We start from the raw sequence: 25,997 nt of genomic DNA on the forward strand, positions 1-25,997 counted from the left end.
CTTCCACATTAATTTTGGTTTCGCGTATCTACATCGAAGTGATAAAATTCTGTATCAAAATGTATAGGCTTAAACTTAGTTAAAGGCTTGGTTTGTAGGGGATTACAAACCTGCGCACATATATTCAAATGTGCATAACTATAGAATTAATTCTTAAAGGAGAACTCCGGTCAATTTTAACATTGAGCTCAATTTTTAGTAAATTTGGAGTGCTGTCAATACAGAGAACAACGACAAAAATCGGTGTTGCCTACACCGTGTTATCCTATTTTTAAAATTTGCACCCTATTGACTTCAATGGGGCAAGTTTTAAACCTGCTTTTATCCTCTTAACATCCTTGATGTGTCATTACAAGTGCCCAGCCATGTTGAGTGATTCCTTCAGAGTGAACACGAGTGAATCTGACTTCAGTAGATGTGAAAGATATTAATAAAAATGATGTTAGATCAGCCAGCGCACATACCTGTATTTAGTTCCTGTTTTCGGTCGAAGTCCAAAGTAGTCGATTGTCGAGTTGACGCGCATAGGTTTAGTTACTATGATCACGCGCGTGAACTCGACAATCGACTACTTTGGACTTCGACCGAAAACAGGAACTAAATACAGGTATTTGCGCTTGTTGAATTAACATCATTTTTATTAATATCTTTCACATCTACTGAAGTCAGATTCACTCGTGTTCACTCTGAAGGAATCACTCAACATGGCTGGGCACTTGTAATGACACATCAAGGATGTTAAGAGGATAAAAGCAGGTTTAAAACTTGCCCCATTGAAGTCAATAGGGTGCAAATTTTAAAAATAGGATAACACTGTGTAGGCAACACCGATTTTTGTCGTTGTTCTCTGTATTGACAGCACTCCAAATTTACTAAAAATTGAGCTCAATGTTAAAATTGACCGGAGTTCTCCTTTAATGCGTACGTGAGCGCCATTACATCAGCGTTTCTCATGGGTTCGTGTTTAAAGTCTGTGTAGAGAGAACGGTGTCGTCTTAGCGGCCTCTAATTTAATAACTAATGATCCTTGCGACGGAAGTGAATCAATCAAAACTAACTTTAGCTGGAAAATAACATTATTCAAGAACCGCTATAAAGCCAAAATAATCTCTGTTATCTTAAATTATCAGTTTATTACTGTAAAGTTGCTTTGAAACAATCTACATTGTTAAAAGCGCTATATGAATGAAGATGACTTGACTTTATGCTAAAAAAACATTTTATGGTTATTAATAGTATCTGGCATCGAATTCAGTGTAAACTCTTGTAGCTTCTCTCTCCGTCACTGGAAGGAAAGACTAAGAACATAATTTAACACTAGTAATAGTTATTACTAGTATCGGCACAGTATTCTGTAATTCGTATATATGAATATGTTGCTAACATAAACCTTTTTCAGTAAATATTGAATAAAACTAATCTTGGCTGTTTTCTGATTGTAGTTACCCTGTTGTGCTGATAAGCAGTGCTAAGTCCTTGTTGAATGTGTTCGACAGCCTGTTTAATAATAAAAAAAGACTCTAAGATGCATGATTTAATTTGATATTATTGTATTGGTTTGTTTTGAATTGACATATTTATTTTATTTGTGCTAATCTTGAAAAAGGTCTTAAAAGCCTTGAATTTGAGTAAAAAACAATTGCAATTGGGTGAGGATCAGACTGTTCTGCTTGTTGTCTTTGTGCTGTAGATTTGACTGTGGTGTGTTTTTGGTGCAGGTTACTTACGGGATCTCTGTGAAGTGCTGCTGTACCTGTTACTTCCTTCTGGAGATTTCCACAACAAGAATATGAGATACTTCCTCAGGGTGAGACATAAACACACACATGCTAAATCAGTCCCAAATGCATCTAAATAATATTGTATCGTTCAACTAGTCATGGCCGGCTAAAGAAACGAACGTGAGGAAAGCTGTAAAGCAGCGTTTACATGGAGGAAACCATAAAACATACATTTTATGCAAGCATTTTCTGATTTTTTTAAACCCCGTAACCTTTTCTGTCTTCCTATTAAACCTATTTAAAATAGTTTTTTATTATTTCAAATAAAGTAGAATATAAATATTAGGTAACATCATTTAAAAAAAAATTAAGAAATGTTGCTTTGGAAACTAACTGAAATAAATTAGTTGAAATACTAAAATTAATACTTTCGCCGAAATAAGAAAGTAAAGCTAAATAGAAATATAAAAAAACGAATAAAAATAACAAAATTACTACAACTTTAACATTTAAATAACTCAAAGTATAAAAATTAAAGGTTATAAACAAAATAAACTCATCATATTTTAATCTGCTGTAATTTTATATTCCATTAAAGTGCAGCTTCAATAACCCGTGGTTATTGACAGTATATCACAGGTGCTGTTGATAGAGCTGAAGTAGTATTTAATCCTTTAAGACACCAGATCTGGGATTTACGGAGAGCAGGATTGTGTTTTGAGATCATGAAGTGGCTTATGTGTTCCTGACAGGTCTCGCTGCTGAGACTACACGATTAGTGTTTTGCAACTGGACAAACTTGTTGCTGATGATTAATTGATTGATTGTGTGATGTCCTGCAGGAAGTTTTGGCCAGAGGAGTTCTGCTGCCCTTAATTAACCAGCTCAGTGACCCGGATTACATCAATCAGTTCGTCATCTGGATGGTGAGACCTGCTCTGTTCTTATAGCTGAGAAGTGTGCTGTAAATGTTTATGCTTTCCCTTTAAAACATTTGTGTGTTTAGATTCGTGACCCAAGCTGCAACTATGAGGCCTTCATGAACATCTTAAAGCTGACGGACAAACCGCCTGAGCTGGAGTCCGTCAAAGACCGAGTCCTGGAGGAGCTTCAGCATCTCCGATCTCTGGACACGGGCGCAGACGGTAGACACACACTCGCTACACACTTATGTTTACACACACATGCTTTTTCATTTATTTGGAAAGTAAACAATTCATTCTGGGGTTTATTTTGGAAAATATGAGAGCAAGTTCAAGGCTTCATAATAACAAACATTGTTTACTCTTTTCTTTCTTTCTTTCTTTCTTTCTTTCTTTCTTTCTTTCTTTCTTTCTTTCTTTCTTTCTTTCTTTCTTTCTTTCTTTCTTTCTTTCTTTCTTTCTCTCTCTCTCTCTCTCTCTCTCTCTCTCTCTCTCTCTCTCTCTCTCTCTCTCTCTCTCTCTCTCTCTCTCTCTCTCTCTGTACTCACAGATATCAACATAATAAAGAATCAAATCAATAGTTTGCTTTTTGTGAAGAAAGTCTGTGAAACACGGATACAAAGGCTACAATCAGGAAAGGTAACCAAATCCCCCTGTGTCATTTACACTTTCTGTTTATAATTAATTAAAAAAATATATAATTAATTCATTAAAACCAATAATATTTGCTAGGAATATTTATCAGATTTCTTTAAACATTAAACAATTGCTCCTAATGCATTTTCAGTCTGCACTGTTAATGCATTTATGTTTTGTAGGAGTTTCATTTGTTTATATAATTAAGAACATTTATACAAAAAATTATACAGACAAATCAAATAATTAATAATTACTGTAATTGGATGTTACTTTGACTTTCAAAAATGTATTATGTAAAATTGTACTTTTAAAATCATCTTAAGTATTAAAAAAAAATATATCAGTTGTCTAGCAATTAACATTTCACCCTCAGAATGACTTAACATGCTTTGGTTGTTTTTGCCAAACAGGAAGTTGACGCTTTGAAACTCGCAGCTAATTTTGGGAAGTTGTGTGTGATTCCTCTGGAACATATCCTAGTGCATAACATCGCACTGCAGTTCTTCATGGGTGAGTCGAGACGGATGCACACAAACTGTCCTCTCGTTTGAAATACATCATCAGCTCGTCCCTTATTGCTTTCGATCTTTCTCTCTGTAGACTACATGCAGCACATGGGTGGTCAGGCAGTTCTGTTCTTCTGGCTGACGGTGGAGGGTTACCGGGTCACGGCGCAGCAGCAGCTGGAGGTCCTACAGAGCAGCCAGAGAGATGGAAAGAAGCAGAGCAGCCAGACAACCAAAGGGCTTCTGAGAGCCGCAGCGGTGGGCGTCTACGACCAGTACCTGTCTGAGAAGGTGAGGTGATTTAGACTCACCGGTTCTTAAACCTCACAAAAAAAACAAAAAGGTTTGTCGCATATAGGGCCTGGTGGTATAACAAAATATATTGTGGCGAGCGAAGATATACAGGTGCAAAAGTTCATTTATTTCAGTAATTCAACTTAAAAGGTGAAACTAATATATTATATAGACTCATTACATGCAATGTGAGATATTTCAAGCCTTTATTTATTTGTTATGATTTTGATGATTATGGCTTACAGTTTATGAAAACCCCAAATTCAAAATTAGAATATTGTGCAAAGGTTTTCATAAGCTGTAAGCTAGGGCTGTGAAACGATTAATCGAATCCAAAATAAAAGTTTGTGTACATAATATAATATATGTGTGTGTATCGTGTATAATTATTTTGTATATATAAATACACACACACGTGTTATTTATATATATAAAATACTTTGATTTATATATAATATAAATTAAATATAAATATGTATTAAATTAAATAATATAAATATGTATTGTATATGTTTATGTATTTATTTATTTATTTTTTGAATAGTGTATGTCCTCTGTTGGGCCTAGAGCCTGTAATAAAGTTTATATATATATAAAAATATATATGCAGTATATAAATGCAAATATTTCTCAAATATATACATGCATGTGTGTGTGTATTTATATATACAAAATAATTATACACAATACACACACATATATTATGTAAACACAAACTTTTATTTTGGATGCGATTAATCGTTTACAGACCTACTGTAAGCCATAATCATCAAAATTATGATTTTCATTTATATGTATTATTTATATTATGGTATGTAAATATATCCGTGCTGCACAGTTCTATATTAAGTTATTGATACATTGGAGTGATAAAGAAACACGATAAGGTGTTAAATAAAAAAGTGATAAAGAAACTAAAATACCGATTTTTTAAAAAGTGTATTAAGTGCAGTAAGCCATGAAAAAATAATCCATGTTGTCACTCACACCGAAGCATGCAGAAAAACGCCTTTCTCAGACAGCATACAATCCCAAATTCAGTTCTTTTTCACGGCTTGTTGCTCTTAATGCCAGAATGCCCATCATGTGAACACATTATTAGATCAGCGCTTCAGGTCTTAGAGTGACAGCATATACCTGTCCTAATATAAGACCTAATATACCTGATGTCGTCTGAGTCATTAATGTTATCAAACAACAAAAGACAAAGTGAAAATCACTGCTCTTGACTGAATAACTTTTGCAACTTTAATAAGAATCAATGTATTCATAATTCATACAGTGATGACTTTATTTTTAATTTCTGTAGTATTTCTTACATGTTAAGTAAACTTACTGTAACTGACAAACTTTATTGTGTCTTTGTTCTATTGTATTTATGTCCTATTGTTTGTAATTTACTTTTTTTCTTTGTATTTTTAATAACTGAAATAACTATATTGTCATAGTGAAATAAATGTTCTCATATCGTGAAAAAACATTTTCTTTTCCATTACATGTCAGTCAGATGGTCACTTCCTGTCTAGTAGGTCCATGAAGTGATGATTGACAGGTTCTTTTTGCAATCAGGCCTCTCCTAGGGTGGAGGTGGATGAAGCGTCCATAACCAGACTGGCTCAAAAACTCAGCAAAGAGGATCCCACACCTGAGATATTTGATGAGATCCAGAGAAAGGTCCGTTTTCTGTGCATACATGTGTGATTTGTGTATTCTGACCAGACCAGTATGACCAATAACAACCCACTAATTGAGTGTTTTTCAGGTGTATGATATGATGTTGAAGGATGAGCGGTATTACCCGTCTTTTAGGCAGCACCCGCTGTATGTGCGGATGCTGGCCGAGCTGGACATGCTGAAGGAACCCAGTTTCAGGGGATCTGATGATGGGGACGGAGGTGAGAAACCCACACGGGATCAGATCTGTCATGAGTGACAGCAACAATTAGTCTGTTCTAGCATCATTTTCTAAGACTATGTCTACATTAATCCGGATTAGAGTGCGGATTGGGCCGAATTTTTCAGTCCGAGCCCGGCCCGCGTCCGACAGAGCAGTAACCGAACCCGACCCGAGCCCGACAGGCATAAGATATTTATGTTCGAGCCCGACCCGAGACCGGCAGTTAAAATCCCATTTTTTTCTCATACTAATGACAATTGTATGTTTGTTTGTGTGGAAAGCCCGCTTTTATTAAGCAACTGTAGGAAGGCACTCGGAAATGTCAATAGGATGAGCGCATCAGCGCGCGGAGCAACAAGCGCTCTTAACACAGGCGCGCGCACATTATGCACGTGTTTCGTTGTCACGGCTACATAAACAAATGTCCGCACACAGGAAGACGGATGTTATGGTAATATTTTACATGTATTTTAATCACAAAAACGAACGTTTGCATCAAGTGAAAGCATCAGGCACATCGGCTACCTGCATAATAAGCTGTTTTAAATTTAAAATGTTCAATGCCTTATCGCGCTGATGTGACCGAGCCCGACCCGAACCCGAACATCATTTCTAAATATCTGTCCGAACCCGGCCCGGCCCGTCGGGTACCGGCGGGTCCCGTCGGGCTCGGGTCGGGTATCCATCCTCTAATCCGGATACAGTTTAAAGCGGCATTTTCCTTTCAAAATGTTCTCCGTCCACACTAGCATTTTCAAGCGTTTCTCGTCCACACTGAAGCTTAAATCATCTTAATGCACATGCAAAAACATAATAAAAGCTCACTGAGATGATACCAAGAGATCAGACATAATACATTTCTCATATGTGACCCTGGATCACAAAACCAGTCACATGTCGCACAGGTTTGTTTGTGGCAATAGCCAACAATACATTGTATGGGTCAAAATTATCATAAATCATTAGGATATTAAGTAAAGATCATGTTCCATGAAGATATTTTGTTAATTTCCTACCGTAAATATATAAAACATGTATTTTTGTGAGTGAATGCAGCACAATCGTGAACATAAATGCACAACTTTAAAGGAGATTTTCTCAATGTTTCGATTTTATTTTGCATCCTCAGATTCCAGATTTTCAATAGTTGTGTCTCGACCAAATATTGTCATATCCTAACAAACCACACATCAATGGAAAGCTTATTTATTCATCTTTCAGATTATGCATAAACCTCAAAATTACCCATGTGACTGGTTTTGTGGTCCAAGGTCACATATTATTCTTCTGGCACGATAGTTTTAATTGCAAAATATCTCACCACTTACTGATGCATTCAGGTCGAACTCAATCACCACACGTGTGTGTCTAAAACACAATTGCTGTCCTTCAGCAAAACAAGAGGGCAATTGCAGTAAATTTTATTTAATCTTTGCAGAAATGTAATATGAAGATTGTACAAAGTAACATTTATCTTGTGAAAATGAATAGCACATAGCAGGTGCATACTGGTATAAACATAGATATCAATTGGTACGATATGCGTCACATGACTAAACATGCGTCATCGTTTTCAAATACCTCAGTTTTCGTCGGACATAAACACTTCAGTGTGGACGATAGGCCCAACCGTAGAGAAAAATGAGTTTTCATATGCATCTAGATTTGTGTAACCCTAGCATGAAATTAATTAATATTTCTCTGTTTCTCCAGAGTCATTCAACGGGTCTCCAACGGGAAGCATTAATTTAGTATGTTAAATAAAACATATCTATATTTACATACATTGTGCTGAATTTGTTTGATTTGTTTCTAATGGATGTCTGTTTTTTGTAGTCATTAGATGATCTCAGCAGCGGGAGCGTGGATGAGTCTGCTCAGCTTCATGCCTTCATCTCTGATACAGGTGAGCATTTTTTACTAAAAATGTTTCAAGAGTTCAACATTGTGTCCTAATCATTCACTATGCGTCTAGTCATTTCTGTCTTGTTACTTATCTCTCATCATGGCTGGACAGAAACTTATATCAGCGTGGTTGTATGTATCCATGTGCAATGCTTGTGTATTTATTGCATTGCACATGCTTACTCAAATCTGCAGAGGTGAATCTAATGAGATATAACCGGGTCATATTTCACCCTAATATTAAAAGAAAGAAAAAACAACAGGTTCTTAAATTTAATGACAATAATGTCACAAATATCCTAATGCTCCTAAAATAAGTTTCATCTTCTTTATGCATAATATCATTTATTTTTCCTTTTTGATTTTGGGGTGAAATATGACCCCAGCCTATTTTCATCTGCAGATGTTCTTCGATTTCAGATTTCTATGTAATTCATAGATTTAAAAAAATAAAAATGTAATTCATAGATAATTATTTAAAAAATCTTTTTGTTGTGACTGTTTTTACAATGTTTTTTACAATGACAAATAAATGAAATGAAATTATTCAGTTACATTCTTTTAAACGTGTTATTTCAAAGCCGTAAATAAATAATTAATAAGATAGAAGTCTGTGTTCAGTGTTCCTCTATTCTCTAGTCATCACTTCTTCTCATTTTCAAGCTTCATTTATTTGAAGGATGCGACACTTTTCCTGCCACTTTGTTTTCATTCTTACTCTGTGACTATCATTCCATCAACTTTATTTCTTTATTTCATTCGTTTTCTTTCCCTCTCTGCCCCTCTGTTGCTTTGTCTTCTGTCGTACTCTCTCTGCTGTGTGTCCGTCTTGTCGTTCTTGTTCTCTCGCCCCCGCCGACTCTTGCATCTTCATTTCCATCGCTCCTGCCTCCCTGTAGTTGATGCTTTTCTAAACCAACTTCCTATGGCAGGCGTTTGTAACGATCATGGGAAGACGTACGCCCTCTACACCGTCACCGTCATACGCAAGAACTCAGACGGCAGTGAGGACATCTGGAAGACGTACCGCCGCTACAGCGATTTCCACGACTTCCACATGCGCATCACGGAGCAGGTGAGCGAGTCGAGTGGAGAGCGGAAGAACTTGACCTATAAATGAGCATCAGGCGTCACCGATCAGGGTAGATTGTTTTACTGTCTTTAAGTTATGCAGATTTTACTATGTTTTGTTATGTTTGTTTTACATTTTACATTACTTTTTTTTACTATATAATAGTAAAAAGTTATTAAAATATTGAATCTGTATAACTTGAAAGGCAGTACAACAAACCACCCTGATGTATAAATTCTTGACGATTGTAATAAATGTTTATTTTTGCCATTTAATGAGATTTTGGGGGAAATTTGCTGAAGTCACAATGATGAATAATGTCTTTTCACCCAAACCGCTCTCATTTAATTGAATTGTGTTTATTTGACAATTTTAAAATTTGGAGATTGTCATTCTCTATAAGCAAAATATGTATTTTTTATTATTGTTTTAATTTTGGTTGTTCTTGAAACAAATTCACAACGATTTGAATTTAAACATTTCTTAAAATATATATGGATGTAGCTTGTGTTGGCTTTGTAAAAATCAGATTTTAATCAACATTTTTTTACATTTTCTGTGCTGATTGTGGATGAATAATTAACTAGCCAAAATATTTACTAAACTAACATGACAAAGGAAGTGTAGAAAAACTAGTGTTCGAATTCTGCAAACACAGATTGCATGTTAGTCTGGATAAGCTTAAAAATGTGTGCTGCCAGTGTAAACACATCCATTTTCAGACCTAAATGGCTTTTGTGGAGTTTGCTGAGATCTGTTTCTTATCTTTAGTTCGAGAGCCTTGGTCCGATTCTCAAGCTTCCTGGCAAAAAGACCTTCAACAACATGGACAGGGAGTTTTTGGAGAAAAGGAAGAAGGACCTGAACTCGTATTTGCAGGTGGGTCAGATAAGGACGTGTGTTTATTTGTGATTCGGCTAGCTCAGGGGTTTTGATCCAGGTGTGCTGAGAGCTGAATTTGCCCCACAGCTGCTGTTGAATCCTGAGATGGTGAAGGCCTGTCCCATGCTGATACCCTACGTCTATGACTTCCTGGAAAACAAGGCGTACAGCAAAGGCAAAGGGGACTTTGCACGCAAGGTGAGAGACGCCACATACACACCACATGCAGAAAATATGCTCTGAATAATCATTGTTGGTGTATATATCCAGATATAGCCAGAAATCTCTTGATATAAAACAATCTAGGGAAGTTTTTTTTTTTTTTTTTTTACCAAATAATCACAAGAATCATATTTATCCATTTTTATTTCAATGCATCAATAGAAAGAAGTCTCTTCTGCTCACCAAGGATGCATTTATTTGATCAAAAATAGTTCAAATACAATTAAAATTGATTATTTCTATGTGAATATATGGTAGAATGTAATTTATTCCTGTGATCAAAGCTGAATTTTAAGCATCATTACTCCTGTCTTCAGTGTCACATGATCCTTGGTTGAGAAATCATTCGAATATGATGATTTGCTGCTCAAATTTACCAATCAATATAATGCATCCTTGCTGAAAGAAAAAAAACAAATCTTTCTGACCTTTCTGAGGTGATTTGCAAACTACTCAAATCAATACACTGCAGCAGAAATCATTAATACATTTAAAATGAAAAACCCATAGAATAAAACACAAACTGTGTCGGACTTGCTATTCTTGTCACACTTTTGATGGATTGATAGATGGATGGAGAGACTAAAGGTGCGTTCACACAAACAGCATTTTGGAGTTGCCAAAAGTCATTCAATTCAATGAGAGTTGGCGATTCTGGACGACGAGGAGAAGCAACCACTGGTGGAGCGGGATTAGCACTGGCAAAGACAAATAAGCTCCCATGATCCCCGTCTTGATACATTTGGATACTAACATAGCGACTAACAGTGATTAAAGTGAACGCAACCCGATGTATTCATCCAGAGGGGAGCGGCATAGTTGTTGTCTGATGGGATTCGCAGTTTTTGTAAATTTGTCCTGTTCTCTGGACTCGGACAGATGGACACGTTTGTGAATCCTCTCCGGAGCTCCATGCGGAACGTGTCCAATGCCGTGAAGTCACTGCCGGACAGCCTGGCTGAGGGAGTGTCCAAAGTCTCGGCGGACATGGGCCAGGATTTTAAGAAAATTGGCCAGGATATTAAACAATCCATATTTAAGGTAGATCACGTCTAGAGAATCACAGAACACAGCGAGAAATGCGAAAGACCTCAGAAACTGGACGCTTTACATACATTTTTATTTAGCCTATTTTTGTATAACTGGGAGACTCTGCATTTAGTCAGTAATTCACATGCATAGCTGAGCAGGTGCAAAATACATGTAGGCAAAGTATTTGCGCTCGACTGGCGTTATTTGAATATATGAATGTTTTATCAGTGAATGCATGTCATGAACTCCAGATGTTTCTGCTCTACAGGTTCCTCCGTTAATCCAAAAGTCTGATATCGACCCCGAACACTGCCGCGTCTCGGCACAGCTGGACGACAACGTAAGTCAACATCACATCAGAAACTTGGCCAAATCACTCTAGCACAGCCTCAAGAGGTTTGCTGTCTTTTATACATTTACATTTATGCATTCGGCAGACGCTTTTATCCAAAGCGACTTGCATTGCATATCAAGATACACATTTACATTCTTATCAGTTCTTGCTTCCCCTGGGAATTGAACCCATGACCTTAGCGTTGCAAGCACCAGCGCTCCACTGTTTGAGCTACAGCATATTATTTAAGACGCTGATAAATAATAATAATTTTTTAATCATTAAAATAAACAATTCTAGTTGAAGGTTTATAGTATAATGATTAAAAGCAAAGAAATGATGATGTTTGTATTAATATTAGTGTTTTTTTTACATTATTAAATACTATTTTTTTTATTTTACTGTACAGTAGTATTATTACCACAGTAATATATTTATATTTTTTACTTTTTATAATTTAATAAAAATGTTGTTATTATTATAATTAAATGCTTTTTTAATTTTACAGTACAATATTATAATAACCATAGAAATGTATATCTTAAATGATTTTTAAAAATATTATTATAATTATTAAATACTTTAATTTATAGAATTTATATAAAATGATAATAATAATCATTTGTTTTTAAAGATTTTTTTTATTTTACAGTACAAAAGTATTATAATATATTATAAGTAATATTTATTTTTTACTTTTATAATTTAACAAAGTCATTTTGAATGGGTACCATAATAACAGCTGTGTCAATGCAAATCCACATTTTAAAGGTGATATTAAAATAAAATAAAGTCTTCCTGGACCTCAGACCCTCGTATGGGGATTTGCCTCTGTAAGCTTTTATTACCCCGATGAGTTAGCATCCCTGTTTATTGGTGGTTCAGTGATTTTTGCATGTGGTCTATCTACCGTAATCATATTTTAGAGTTGGATCTGTGAGTTTCATAAATGCTGTTCTGTTGTACAGGTGGATGATAATATTCCTCTGAGGGTGATGTTGCTGTTGATGGACGAAGTGTTTGACCTGAAGGAGAGAAATCAGTGGCTGCGGAGAAACATCAAAAACCTCCTACAGCAGCTCATCAAAGCCACGTATGGAGACACCATTAACAGGTGCGGCGACACGTGCACGCACGCACGCGCATCATGACTTGTGTTTCTCCTCTCTGTTCAACGACAAACAATTGTTTTTGCTTCACTGCAGGAAAATCGTGGATCATGTCGAGTACATGACCTCGCCTGAGCAAGTGTCTGATTATGTGAAGAGATTCAGGTGATGATTGCATGCGTACGGTCTGCTCTGACATATATAAATGGTTCTGGTTCTTCTTCTGACTGGGTTTTTGGCTCCTCAGAGACTCTTATTGGCCGAACGGGATTCTCGCCGAGACGCCGCCACGCAGAGACAAAAGCCTCCGTATGAGGACGCGGGTCGCCGCCAAAACCACACTCCTGGGCATCATGCCAGGTACCGGTACTTGCAATGAGTGTTGTGGAGAGTGCTATACTAGAGCTGCATGATTTTGGATACATTAAGAATGACGTTTTTTTATTTTTATAAAGAACGAAACAAAATAACGTAATTTACTAGAGGATCTAACAAAATCTTAATTGCTGTAGTCTATTTAAAATGTTTCATTAATCTGAATTATTTAAAAAAAGAAAAAGTTTGAGTGAATGATTCAATGTTTTTGATCGAATCTCTTGAATTAATGATTCAAAGACAAATACATTTTTAACAGTCACTTTCGCCACCTAGTGGCGTTACGATGTTATGGATGCAATCATTATTTGAAGCATCAATTAACATAATTCACTAGAGGTTCTAACAAAATGTTAATTGCTGTAGTCTATTTAAAATGTTTCATTAATCTGAATTATAAAAATAAATAAAAAACAGTTTGCGTGAATGATTCAATGACTCACTCAAATACTTCACTGGTTTCATTACTGGATGAATCTGAATTTTGAACAAATCTCTTGAATTAATGATTTAAAGACAGTGAAAATTAATGATTTTTACAATACAGTTTTCAACAGTCACTTTCGCCACCTAGTGGCATTAAAATGTCATCATGGATACAATCATTATTTGAAGTATCAATTTACTTTCAAAAGTTGATTTACTCTATTATGATTGCTTCCGTACACATCAGTGTTTATATCCGAACAAACTATTATTCCAGTACTTTTGTGATAATTTGAACGTTTTTAACACCGAAATAACAATACTGTGTGGTTGAAATTAAGTGGATGTTTGTGAAGCTGTTTCATACATAACTGCTTTTTATAGGTTTTATAGACACAGGAGAATCATTGTCATTTAGGAATGAGATCGCGTGGGTGTTTGAATCAGGGCTGTCAAAATGGCTGAAAAGCTAAATTTGAATTTCTTAAATATTAGCAACATTTGAAGTGTCTCCTATGTCCACAAGAGGGCGCAAGCAAGCGCAATAATCAAATATAAACCAAATCAAGCATCGCATCTTTTATTGAAATGAAATGACTTTTTTAAAGTGCATTTAACTTTTGAAACAATTGTTCTTAAATAAAATATTATTTCCTTAATGTCCATGCAAGGAAAATAACCGTATTTTCCGGACTATAAGTCGCACTTTTTTTCATAGTTTGGCTGGTCCTGCGACTTATAGTCAGGTGCGACTTATATATCAAAATTAATTCATACTGACTGAGATGAAACAAGAGAAAACATTACCGTCTACAGCCGCGAGAGGGCGCTCTAGTTAGCGGAGTTGTTCAGAAGCGACACCGAGGAAGAACTCAATGTATCCAGTGTTGAGGAATGAGATCGGGAGCTGGTGAACTTGCTGACCGGTAACTTGTTGGACTCGCTGGCTAATGTTAGTTTAGCATATTCAGCTTCAGCTATATGTTCTTTATGCTATTGTGGAGCTGAATAACTGTTAATGTGTTACGCTAACACACCGGACGCCTATTCAGCTGTTGTTCTGTGTGCTATTGTGGAGCTGAATAACTCGCCTTTCCAGATTAAATCTCTGTTCTTGGTCTTGGATATTGAACAGCGCTGTATAATGGTTAAGCTAACAAAAACAAACCGCGTCAGTTACGTCATCATCATGTCTCGCGCACCTCTTGACACACCAAAAATGTGAACGCGCGGTTTTATTTGACAGCCCTAGTTTGAATGTAGATTGTGATCTTTTAGCCATTAATCGTATACCAATAAATGTTGCCTCTTTTCTCCTGCCATCAGACGAGTTGAAGCACATCATCGGGGCGGACACCACGCGCAAGGGCATCCTGCGAGTCTTCGACATGTTCCAGCACCAGTCTCTGAACCGGCGGCTGGTCTACGTCTTTCTCGAGGGCTTCCTGGAGACCTTGTTTCCTCAGTACAAGTTCTCCGATCTGTTCGTGAAGCTCCACTCGCGCTCGCCGCGTGTACTTAAATACTCACAGAAACTGCGCAGCTTGCACAAGAGGTGACAGACGGACGATTCCCCCGCCGGCGGCGCAGAAGAGGAGGAATCAGCGGACGGAGGCGCGCGTGTGTTTCCACACACACACCTCCCTCTCAGTGCCTCGTTTAAAGCACTGCATTGACACGGCCGTAGCATAGAGGATTCATCCTACCATCACTTCGGTCACCTCTGAACCACTAAAGACTGAACACTGAGCGACCGCTCTCTCCGTTTGTATGTTTGTGTGGATGACACTGTGTAGATACACACCATTTTTGGGGTTTGTTTTGTATTCGGCAGTGGTCGAGCTCATCGTCAATACAGTATGGTGAACGAAATCTGACCGAACCAACCTATGCACCTTAACACTCATTACAAGCAGAACCGTATGATGAGGGTCAGCAGCGATGTGTTAGGATCTTCATTTACAAACATTATGTGGCACTGACACTGAAACAAGCGTAATGTTATCCTGCCAACCAATCGGTTGCGTGGAGTGGAGTGGGTGGGGTTTAAAACAGGCCACGCCCCCTCAGCCTTTCACTTACATAGAACATAAAAATTACTTAGGGGACTTAAGGACTTAAGGGATAGTTCACTTTGAAATTAAATTTTAGTATGTTTTAGCTTACCTCAAGGGCATCCAAGATGTAGGTGTCTTTTTCCGCAGTAGTTTCAATTTTGATATTTTTAGGTCAAACCGTTCTTGTCTGACAGTCATATCATGCAGGTCTATGGTCACTGTCTCAAAGAGCATACACAGAGTCCAAATTAAACAATTCCCCATCATCCAAATTAAACAATTCCCCATCGTAAGTACACATTGATGGCCTAGGACACGAAACGAGCGGTTTGTGTGAGAAAACTAACAGTATTTATATAGTTTTTAACGCTTATACACAGCCACGTCCAAGTGATCTGAGGGCGCGGGCGCTTCCTTCTGTGTGACGTGTGCGCAGACTGGTGCATAGATATATACATAGATGTCGCCTTGGCTACGGCAGTTCATTGGAACGAATGTCTTTAATGCGAAATCTAGTGTATATACATCTATGCACCAGTCAGTGACCATAGACCTGCATGATATGACTGTCAGACAAGAACGGTTTGACCTAAAAATATCAAAATTGAAACTACTGCGGAAAAAAAGACACCTACATCTTGGATGCCCTTGAGGTAAGCTAAAACATACCAAAATGTAATTTCAAAGTGAACTATCCCTTTAATCATTATCTAAAGCCCTCAAACACATCAAATGGGGACAGAGACGGAGAATTTCAAGTAGCGTGTGTTTGCATGGGCGGATACGTGGAGTTCAGCGCATACGGAGATATGCTTTAAACGAATGTACCCGTCTCTAGTGAGCCTGTGTGTGTGTGTGTGTGTGTGTGTCCTGTTTTTATAACTCAATCAAAGGCTCGTGTACATGTGTTTTTTTTTTTTAAACGACTTTATTTTAGAATAGCAAGTGTAGCACTAAACTGCAACTGTCCGATGCCGAAGACTGTTTGCGTGTGAGATATATAGAGCCTTAAATCCAAGACCAAGAGACGTGTGCTGTAGACGTAGCTTCCCCTCAAACACACACTCATCAAGGAGATCTTGACTGGCCTAATCAGAGAATATGTTATTCTTTGTTGTGCAATATTTCTTTAATGCATGTTCTATAATATTCGTGTATGGGATAGTTTTCAAGTATATCCGAGTGAAGAATCCAAAACCACACGAAACTCTTCAGAAAAACACCAGAACATTCCGTTGTTGTAAATGGCTTGTTTTAAAGGACTTGTTTTATAAGTCTGGCTTTTATGTTTGTGTTGGGGATGCTTTTTTTTTTTTTTTTTTTTTTTTTTTTTTTTTTTAACGTTTTGTCACTCCTGCCGTTTTCTGGATGGACTTTGGCGCGTTTTTTTTTTTGCTTTTAGGACCGAGTGAAAGCACATTGTAAGTGAACGGAGGCTCAAAACACACTAGGAGAGGTCAGAGGTCATCTGGCGCTCCAGCACACAGGTTTAAACACTCTCCAGTCACACTTATGATATATCGACACTTTGCAAAAAACATGCACGGGTCATATTTCACCCTTATGTGAAAGTACATAACTTATATTTTGCATAAAGAAAATTTTTGCTTTGTAATTTTTTTAATTTTTTTTCACATTTCCTTCCTTAATTCTCATTACTATAATGTGAAATAAATGCGTATTACAATTACAATAATAATATATATATATACAAATAATTGAATTATTATTATTTTTAAGCTATTAAACAAATACAAATAAGTAATTTATCATGTTATAAAATAATAATTCGATTTTTCTTTCAATTTTATTAAGTAATGAGAATTGGATCAGAAATTGTCATGGGGGGAAAAAAAGCAAGTTTTTGTCTTTATGCAAATATATAATTCATTTATATTTTGGAGTGAATATGGCCTGACTCAGGTTTCATGAGCTTCATCCCTGAGATCAGATCTGCAGATATTGATGCCAATAAACAAGAACTAAATATGTGATTTTTAAATTAAAATAGCACTTAAACTCTTAATTGAACCTTGTTTATGATGCTCTTATTTTTGAGGCCGTTTGCTGTGATTGGCCAGCGTCACCGCAGGTTTACTCTTTCTCTTCTGTGATTGGCTGGCACTGAGAAGCTCAAACCTGCTGTGATTGGTCGAGTCTCACAGGAGCACACTTCCCCTTTAAATTCACTCAATAGTTGATACAAATGTTTCTGAATCCCTGTCTGTATGAATCTATGAACATGAACTGTGCGTATTGGTGTATAGTATGTGTCAGCGGTGTGCCTAAATGTACTGTCAATTATATTTTCTTATTTTTCTTTAACGAAGTAAGTCGAGTTGAATGTCATGGTCGTTTTAATAGACTGAAAAGGACTCTAAAAGGAGAAGAGTGTTTGCATTATGCTTCTAAAACATTAATTTTGAGCAGCTTAACTCAGTATAACACTAATAAAATTAACTCCAACTCACTGCCCTGATAAGACTGCTGTCTTTTAGTGTGTGTGTGTGTGTGTGTGTGTGTGTGTGTGTGTGTGTGTGTGTGTGTGTGTGTGTGTGTGTGTGTGTGTGTGTGTGTGTGTGTGTGTGTGTGTGTGTGTGTGTGTGTGTGTGTGTGTGTGTGTGTGTGTGTGTGTGTGTGTGTGTGTGTGTGTGTGTGTGTGTGTGTGTGTGTGTGTGTGTGTGTGTGTGTGTGTGTGTGTGTGTGTGTGTGTGTGTGTGTGTGTGTGTGAGAGAATGATGTCTGACTGACACTGAAATAAACAGTCTAGAATTAAGCATGGGAACTCTGAAAGTTTTACGTGTGTGTGTGTGATTTAAACCATTTTAAGTTGATTTAATTGATTTAAGATCTTTTAACCAGAAAAAAAACTGTTTTTGTGAGGAATTAAATGCTGATAATATATTTTTTTAGTTATGGAAGATATTAAAAATCTACACCATTTAGTCTTTTTCAAAAATCTTCCAGAAACCGCATTCTCATGATAAAATTATTGCCTAATTGTTCTAGATATATCAGGCGTTAAATAACTGAACATATAATTTACTGTTTAGTATTTTGAAAACTCAAATATAAAAATGTGGTGTTTAAATAAATAAATAAAAATTATAAAATAATAATTATAACAATAAGCCTTGATATGATCTGTTTATATATACTTGAAAGTTTTATGAAAATGATCAAAAAAACTGGCGGGAAAGAGTTGAAATGCAAACCAATATCTAAAATGTGGATACCAAAATGCACCATTTTGAATTTATTTTGTTTTAAACTGATATTTAACATCTTATACACCAAGAATAATTAGTATTTATGAATGCAAACAAAATTCTTACAACAACAACAACCACAATTAAAGAAATTACATGAAAATGTATTTATTAACAATTTGTGTATTCTAGTAGAGTGTTTATTCTTATGTATTACTTTCAGGTTTTTCTTTTTTTATTGATTTTAAGTTCCAGACATAATTATTCCATGTATTGCAATAAATTGAATTCATTCAATCATTTTTGACTGCATATTTAAAACACTTCAAGGGTGTTTTCTTCTTACATGTCGTGGCATTATTGTTGGTGACATCAAGGTGGCGCTAAAGCACACAGTAATGAACGTGATTATTTCTAGATGCAGCTGTGGTTATTATGGGAAGGAACTTTTTGTGAAGTCAGGTTGTGTGAAGCAGAGGAGGAGGGCCTCGGGCTCTTCCTTGCATCTAAAGGCCAGCGTGGGTCAGTGACTCTTCTGCTATTTTTACACACAGAGCTGTCGTATTTTTACCTTTTCTTATTCCAGCCACAGATTCGCCAGCCGGAGAAATGACCATCTGTCTAATCACGGCACCCTGAAGCACTGACCGCGACATTACTCGCATGCCAGAGAAGGCTATTTGAGTATATGTTGTTAGTAAGTTTATCGGAACATTATCACCTCTGTATTGAGCTAGAAAAAACATACGTTTATTTATTTACATTTTAATTGATTTTTAAAATGTAAAAAAAAAAAAAATTATCCGATTACAATCAAATTATTTTGTTTAGAATATAAAATACATTTTTTAAATGTATATTGTTCAAATAAATAACTCCGTTGTGGATTTTTTTATTTTTTTTAAGTGAACTGATTCTAAGACGAGGTAAATTAACACAACATTCAGCGTGTATTAATATATTTTGGACCGTTTTTGGACAGTTTGGTTAGAAAAACAACCCACAACATGGTAGGAAAGGGAACATCGATGACTTCACTTTGCACCGCACTCGGTTTCAGCCAATCAGGTGCGTCCTCGATTAGGCTTTGTTGTGGAATGTCGGGCATAGATGTTTTCAGACGACAAGAGAACTTCCACTCTGGCTTTACTTCCGGATTGAGTCAAATGATTTGACTTGCACGATAATAAACGATAGCGCTAGAATCTTTGATAAGCTGTCAAACATTATAGGCCTATTCAGATCAATGTCCCATTTGAGTTTAACATGAATACTTCTTAAATAGCCTAGTGTATTACCATAACGTTGTACTTTGAATATTTTTATAATTTAGCAACCCACTTGTTTGTTACATGGCTACCTACCAAATAATTCAATAATTTGACACAAAATATTGACTTTATTGATTTATTGATTTAAAACGATGTATATGGCTTCCGCTAAAGAAAATAGTCCGTTCCGTCTCTACGGTTAGAATCCTGCGTCCATGGCAACGCTCTGTTTTTCATGGCAACGGTGTGGTTATACTTAGCAGCGGTGTGTTATCAAGAAATAACAGACCGCATTCTACATTAGAATTCAACCAAGCCATGTAATAAAACGTTATAACACATTTATTCCTTCGCCAAGCAATTTAGTTCCAGAGAAGTTGCTAAGCAACACATGTAGCAACAAAGTATCACAAACGGCAGTTGCGCAGTAACACTATAATGTAACGCGGTCACAGGTGTGTGTTTGTTGAGTCATTTACAACCAACGGCTTCGAACGCGGCTCAACCAATCAGAATCAAGGACTGGAACTATCCGTTTTATAAATTAGAAATAAATCTGAATATTTTCTCTTTTTTTGATAAGGCTTTGATGATAAGAACATCACATGTCACTAATAATGTATCAATGATAAATAGTCTAATGGTAAGTAAAAAATAAAAAAGTCCTTCTAATATTTTATTGAAGTTGTAGTAATTCTTCGTGTTTTTTTTAATTTTGTGGATGTAATGCTGGGCAACATAATAACTAGATTGAGATAAATTGACTTTGATAATAATATTTCGTGACATTAGCTCGCCCTCTATCGGTCTCGCACTGTCACTGCAGCGAGAGTCGCTGTACCGCAGAGTGGAGACACTAGTGTGCCTTCCTGTGTCTTTGTGCCGCTTGTGTTTGTCTATTTCAGGAAGAGGAGAGGAAACTCAAGCCCTGGCATGTGTGGCAGTCAGAACATTAGGCTATCCCGCGGCTGTCTGAGATGTTTCGGGCTCTTTTAGGCTTTTAAAGCGCCAGTCCGGCTTCATTTGCGCTGGAGGAGAAAGTGATGTTGCTGCGGATCCGAGAGCAGGTCAGTGATCATCATCAGTTACCTGACCTCAGCTCACCTCACCTGTGCTCGCATCTCAGGCTGTGCTGGTCGAGCTGCAGAGCTGGAAAGTGAACCGAACTGCAGGCTAAGCTTTTAAGAGCCTGATTGCAGGTTTAAGTGCTCCAGCATTGGGGTCATGGCCTGATGCGGTGCTGCATTAATGCATTCTATGCTTATTTAAGGGTTAATTTTTCTGGTTATCTAGCATTGAATTGGTTACCCCTAATACCCTTAAAGTATGTGCGTATTATCTGCGTAGTGCTCAAATAGGATAACATAGACATTAACTTTTTGCAACATAAATATTTTAACTTTAAATTTAAATGAATGTATAAGAAAAACTAAACTAATATTATTATATTTGTAATTTTATTGACTGGTTAAAGAAGATCCCGACATAACAAAAGTTGTTCTATAAGTTACACAACTGTGCCAACAGGGGGCAGTATAGCGACAGTAGACTCTCAGTGTGAATTGTGTTTCAGAATCAAACAATTATTGTAAAAAATAAATAAAAATACTACTTTTTTATGTCGAAAAAAGAAGAAGAAAAAAAGCCATTGCATTTTAGGGCTTCCGTAGACTGGTTGCCATTTCGTTAAAATTATTATAAATTAATTAATTTGTTTATTTATTCATTAATTATTATTACTATTATATTTTTTATTTTTATCACTAAATGGTGTTTTTGGCTAAATTAGCTTATTTTTATATTTTTTGACGTTCCCGTTTACATTTTTATTTAGGCCTATTTAATTAGTTTATCATTATGAAAAATGTATTGGTCTTAAATCTGTTTTGCAGTTAATTTAAATTGCCATTTTTTTGCAATTTTATTTTAGAAGCAAACAGTCATGTTTAATATTTGCCATTTTACATTCAATTTGATCTGCATCATTAGCTGTGATTGACAACATCTGGCTGCGGTTAGTGTTATTAAATAAAGCCTGCTTGGTAAAACAAGAGGGAATTATGATTGACAGAAAGAATGTTTAACAGCAGTCTGCTTATTAATAAATGAAGCATCATTCATGCAACTATTAGCCAAACCTGCGTTTATAAAACCCTTTCCCACTTACTTCGTTTTGGGCTGTTAGATTAGTTTGATCGTGACCAGACAGAAGCGTTCAAGTCTTCATAAGATGAATGATATTTGTGAGATTCTGTAAATGGTCATATAAATAGCACGAGACTGAAAGAAAAACCTGCTTTAAACTGAACTGGGTTACATTGGTCTAGTTGTTCTGCAGGGCCTAAACCCCTATAAAACCATAACACCAGACCAGCTAGACCAGTGTAAACCAGCACAGCTAACACACACTGCATGCACAGTAAACGGTTAATCATGAATCGACAGCTTTTCTCATGCGGTTGTGCTTCTCGCGTCCTCTAGAGGGCGTTTGACACCATCAAATCCCTTTACACTCAATTCTGAGACTTTTAAAGTCCCCATGAAATCAAAATGTCAATGTTTTTGGCTTTTAGTGTGAATATGTTAGCCTTACTTTTATATAATCTAGTGTGCTCCAAAATTCACATTTAGAAGATATAAGCTTTCAAAACTTAGTCTCTTACTCCCGCCAATATGATAAATGATTTTGATGACATTACTCTGCACTTCGGCTTCTCATCAGATTTTATGTCCAATCAAATTCTCTTTCAAATCTGAAGCTCCGCCCCCTTCATTATAAATAGAAGCTGTGGCTGAAATCGGTCACTTTTCACACATTTACTATTTTTCTGTAAATAGTGCACTATATAGGAGATGGGGAACAATTCAGACAGTGTAAATATGCTTTCCATTGAGGCGAATGAAGTCATGTTAGAGTCACGCAAACCGCCGCAGCTCCGGTCCAGAGACACGAAACACAGAGCGGATCATGTGATCGAGTCGCGGCAGATCCAGAAAACGTATAGGACCCGTTTGAGTTCTGCACAGAATGCTGTATTTTAATAGCCTGGCTAACGCCAGACCCAATTCTCGTTGAGACTTGGGTCTGGGAACCACATGCGCATTTTCTCGTATTTGAGGCGTGGTTTACGAATGCGCCGGCGCCGTTTATTGGGTGCTAAGAATGTCTATCAAAAGCACCTGTACGCTCATAGCCAATCGTTTCCATTATACCAGATGACGTATGTAGAGCGACAGAAATTAGACAAGGAAGAAGACGATGGGTAAGATATTTTTGTGTAAACAATGACGTTCAGCGACTGAGGGTCGAAGGTATATATGGATATAAACAAACTGCTTAATTGTGTCGCATAGATGTCGTCATCGTCTTGCTGCTCCCTCCCCGTTCTGTGATTGGTTCCCTAGATGAGGCGAAAATCTGGTCCATGGTATCCAGACTGCCTTTCAGCGTAAATAAAATCGCGCTGTGCAAAGGCAGTATGGGGAAACCCAGGCTAGTATTTTAAAGCGATATGGAAGAGAAACGGTTAGAGATTAGGAGGAAACTGCGGCTTTACCGAGTTTAACGGCTCTGGACGAGCTGTGATACAAACTAAACGCTATTGGCTATTTTTAAAAAGGGGCGGGGCTGTGTGATATGCCCCGCCCCTTTTTCCTGTTTCAGTGGAAATGACATCAACACATTAAACCTTCAGTGGGCCTTAAAACACATTACTGCATGTTTAATTACTTTTCAAGTCTTGTCAATAATTGAATGTAAAACTGGTATACACTAACCTGCTACATTACAAACCATGCGAAACACAATCACGGTTTTTCCTCGTTAAATATCCAGTTTCACGCACACGTCACACACGTAGGGATCTGCTTGTATCTAGCATGATGTTTGTGTCAGTGAAGGTCATGTTCAGAGCTGCACATCATATCCTCTGATTCGGCTGATACTAAACTAATCATATTCAGTCTGTAAAGTCTATGCCGGGTTTCAAAAGTCTGAAACTAGCTTGTTTTCTGGCCACATTCTGCACTGGATCTCAGTATCAACAGTATTTAATAGTGGCAAATCAGACTAGACTGATAATATCATTCATATAACCGTAACTGTGAGAGCGTCTCGTGAGATTCTGTATCTGGATGGCAGCGTGTGACGGCAGGTTTTCATTGGTTGCATTCTCGGGTAGATGAGCTCGTGATTGGCTGCAGGGGCTCAGGGGGCGGAGCTTAGAGGACTGTTCAATGCTGCAGGGTTTTTTACAGAGAAACATCTTCAATGAACAATTCATAGGAACTACTAATTTTTATAACTCAGTTTTACACTCCAGGGTTCAGCGAGGAACATGTTTTGCTGTATCTTGCATCATTACATCTTTGCAATCATAATTAATTGTAAACTCCCTTTTTTAGTTCATCATTGCAAAAAACATTTTGCAAATTTTTACTGTTATATTTAGACATTTGTAGACTTTCTATTTGAGAGTTTAATTGTCAGTGTAAAGTTTGTCTTTATAATTTTACCTGCGGTTGGATTTTTATGTAATGAGACACTTTTCATGAATTGGTGGGAAAAAAAATATTACTTTATAGCAATAAAAAATCTAGCTCTAATGTGATATAACAGTTTGAGACATTAGATGAAGTATTACCTAACACCAACATTAACAATACTGTAGTTATAAACGCATTAAAACTAATAAATCCCTTCAGATTGTAGTGTGGCCTGCATTCATTCATAAGTTTGATCATTCGGCCTCGTTCTCAGAGTTATTGTGGGACAAATATGCATACATACTTTGTTGTGTCGTAAATATCCTATGAATATACAGATGAAACTCTAAAAATTAGAATATTGTGAAAAGGTTTTCATAAGCTGTTAGCCATAATCATCAAAATTGTAACAAATAAAGGCTTGAAATATCTCACTTTGCATGTAATGAGTCTATATAATATATTAGTTTCAGCTTTTAAGTTGAATTACTGAAATAAATGAACTTTTGCACCATTTTCTATTTGAGTTTCACCGGTATCACTAAATACAAAGCAACATTTGGTCTCAAACCAGATCCTAATGAGTGAGTGACAGATTCATTTCCACAAACCTGTAATTTTGCTGTTTTGTATTTGTGGAAAGTTCCTTAAGATAAGCGTGGCATGTTGTGATTTTGAGTGCAGTGAAGACCCCTGAGCTCTGGAATATGTTCAGACACAGAGAACGTGTGTGTGATGATCAGTGATGATGGTGAAGCTGCTTTCATGCTCGTTTATGGTCTGTTTTTTTTTACACAAGCATAATTTGGATAAGTCATTTTGTCTGGAGAGCATCTGCCAAGAGTATCTGGATGTGGTTGTGACCGGCGTCCAGTGTCATCAGGTGTTCTGGAGACTCGGATCAGTCTCCTTACACAAAACAAGTGTCTGCTACATCTGTACTTTGAAGAAAATCACCTCGGGTGTTGTGTGTGTTTGCCTTTGTGTTGCTGTGCATTATAGTGTTCAGTCCAGCAGAATTAGTTTAAGTTGGATATCCCCACATCAGAGTGTGTGTGTGTGTGTGTGTGTGTGTGTGTGTGTGTGTGTGTGTGTGTGTGTGTGTGTGTGTGTGTGTGTGTGTGTGTGTGTGTGTGTGTGTGTGTGTGTGTGTGTGTGTGTGTGTGTGTGTGTGTGTGTGTGTGTGTGTGTGTGTGTGTGTGTGTGTGTGTGTGTGTGTGGTGTGTGTGTGTGTGTGTGGTGTGTGTGTGTGTGTGTGTGTGTGTGTGTGTGTGTGTGTGTGTGTGTGTGTGTGTGTGTGTGTGTGTGTGTCACATCTCTCCATTAACGAGTGTGTCGGCTGTCAGCAGTTTGTTGTGGTGGGATGGAGAGAGAGGAGGAAGAGGAGGGTGATGAGATGAAGATGAGTCCATGGAGAATGAGTCACATCAGAAATGATCTCATTGAGACACACACACACACAAAATTATTTTGTGTAAAAAGAGTGAAGCCTATTTTAGGCCTAATTTGGATATTATTTGTTATGACAGTTAAGCACATTTTTCTACTAATATTTTTTCTATAATATATTTTAATGTTTTACTTGAACTTACTGAAAATACTTTAATGAAATTATTTAATAGTATTATATTTAATAAT

The 25,997-nt window shown here is 36.8% G+C and overlaps 2 protein-coding genes across 5 annotated transcripts in view; both read left to right on the forward strand.

Moving 5' to 3' along the window:
* The window catches only part of snx13 (sorting nexin 13), a 33,838-nt gene extending 18,622 nt beyond the window's left edge, over positions 1-15,216 (forward strand). The window contains exons 8-26 of one of the 4 annotated variants that reach the window (XM_079591123.1): positions 1,719-1,807; positions 2,564-2,647; positions 2,728-2,866; positions 3,195-3,283; positions 3,694-3,793; positions 3,884-4,080; positions 5,653-5,757; positions 5,846-5,978; positions 7,694-7,731; positions 7,817-7,886; positions 8,818-8,960; positions 9,729-9,836; positions 9,927-10,037; positions 10,941-11,102; positions 11,362-11,433; positions 12,396-12,541; positions 12,633-12,701; positions 12,784-12,896; positions 14,664-15,206. In XM_079591123.1, coding sequence (XP_079447249.1) covers positions 1,719-1,807; positions 2,564-2,647; positions 2,728-2,866; positions 3,195-3,283; positions 3,694-3,793; positions 3,884-4,080; positions 5,653-5,757; positions 5,846-5,978; positions 7,694-7,731; positions 7,817-7,886; positions 8,818-8,960; positions 9,729-9,836; positions 9,927-10,037; positions 10,941-11,102; positions 11,362-11,433; positions 12,396-12,541; positions 12,633-12,701; positions 12,784-12,896; positions 14,664-14,896 — 2,201 coding nt within the window. In that variant the 3' untranslated portion in view covers positions 14,897-15,206. Of the gene's footprint in view, positions 1-1,718; positions 1,808-2,563; positions 2,648-2,727; positions 2,867-3,194; positions 3,284-3,693; positions 3,794-3,883; positions 4,081-5,652; positions 5,758-5,845; positions 5,979-7,693; positions 7,732-7,816; positions 7,887-8,784; positions 8,961-9,728; positions 9,837-9,926; positions 10,038-10,940; positions 11,103-11,361; positions 11,434-12,395; positions 12,542-12,632; positions 12,702-12,783; positions 12,897-14,663 lie in introns of all 4 variants that reach the window. The other 3 variants (XM_079591122.1, XM_079591125.1, XM_079591124.1) reach the window with 3 other exon arrangements.
* Positions 15,217-20,737: 5,521 nt separating this feature from the next.
* The window catches only part of ankrd28a (ankyrin repeat domain 28a), a 35,219-nt gene continuing 29,959 nt past the window's right edge, over positions 20,738-25,997 (forward strand). The window contains exon 1 of the mRNA XM_079591121.1: positions 20,738-20,941. Within this exon, the coding sequence (XP_079447247.1) occupies positions 20,918-20,941 (24 nt within the window). The 5' untranslated portion in view covers positions 20,738-20,917. The remainder of the gene's footprint in view (positions 20,942-25,997) is intronic.

Source organism: Phoxinus phoxinus (assembly GCF_949152265.1).
Source record: "Phoxinus phoxinus genome assembly, chromosome: 19".
Taxonomy (NCBI): Eukaryota; Metazoa; Chordata; class Actinopteri; order Cypriniformes; family Leuciscidae; genus Phoxinus; species Phoxinus phoxinus.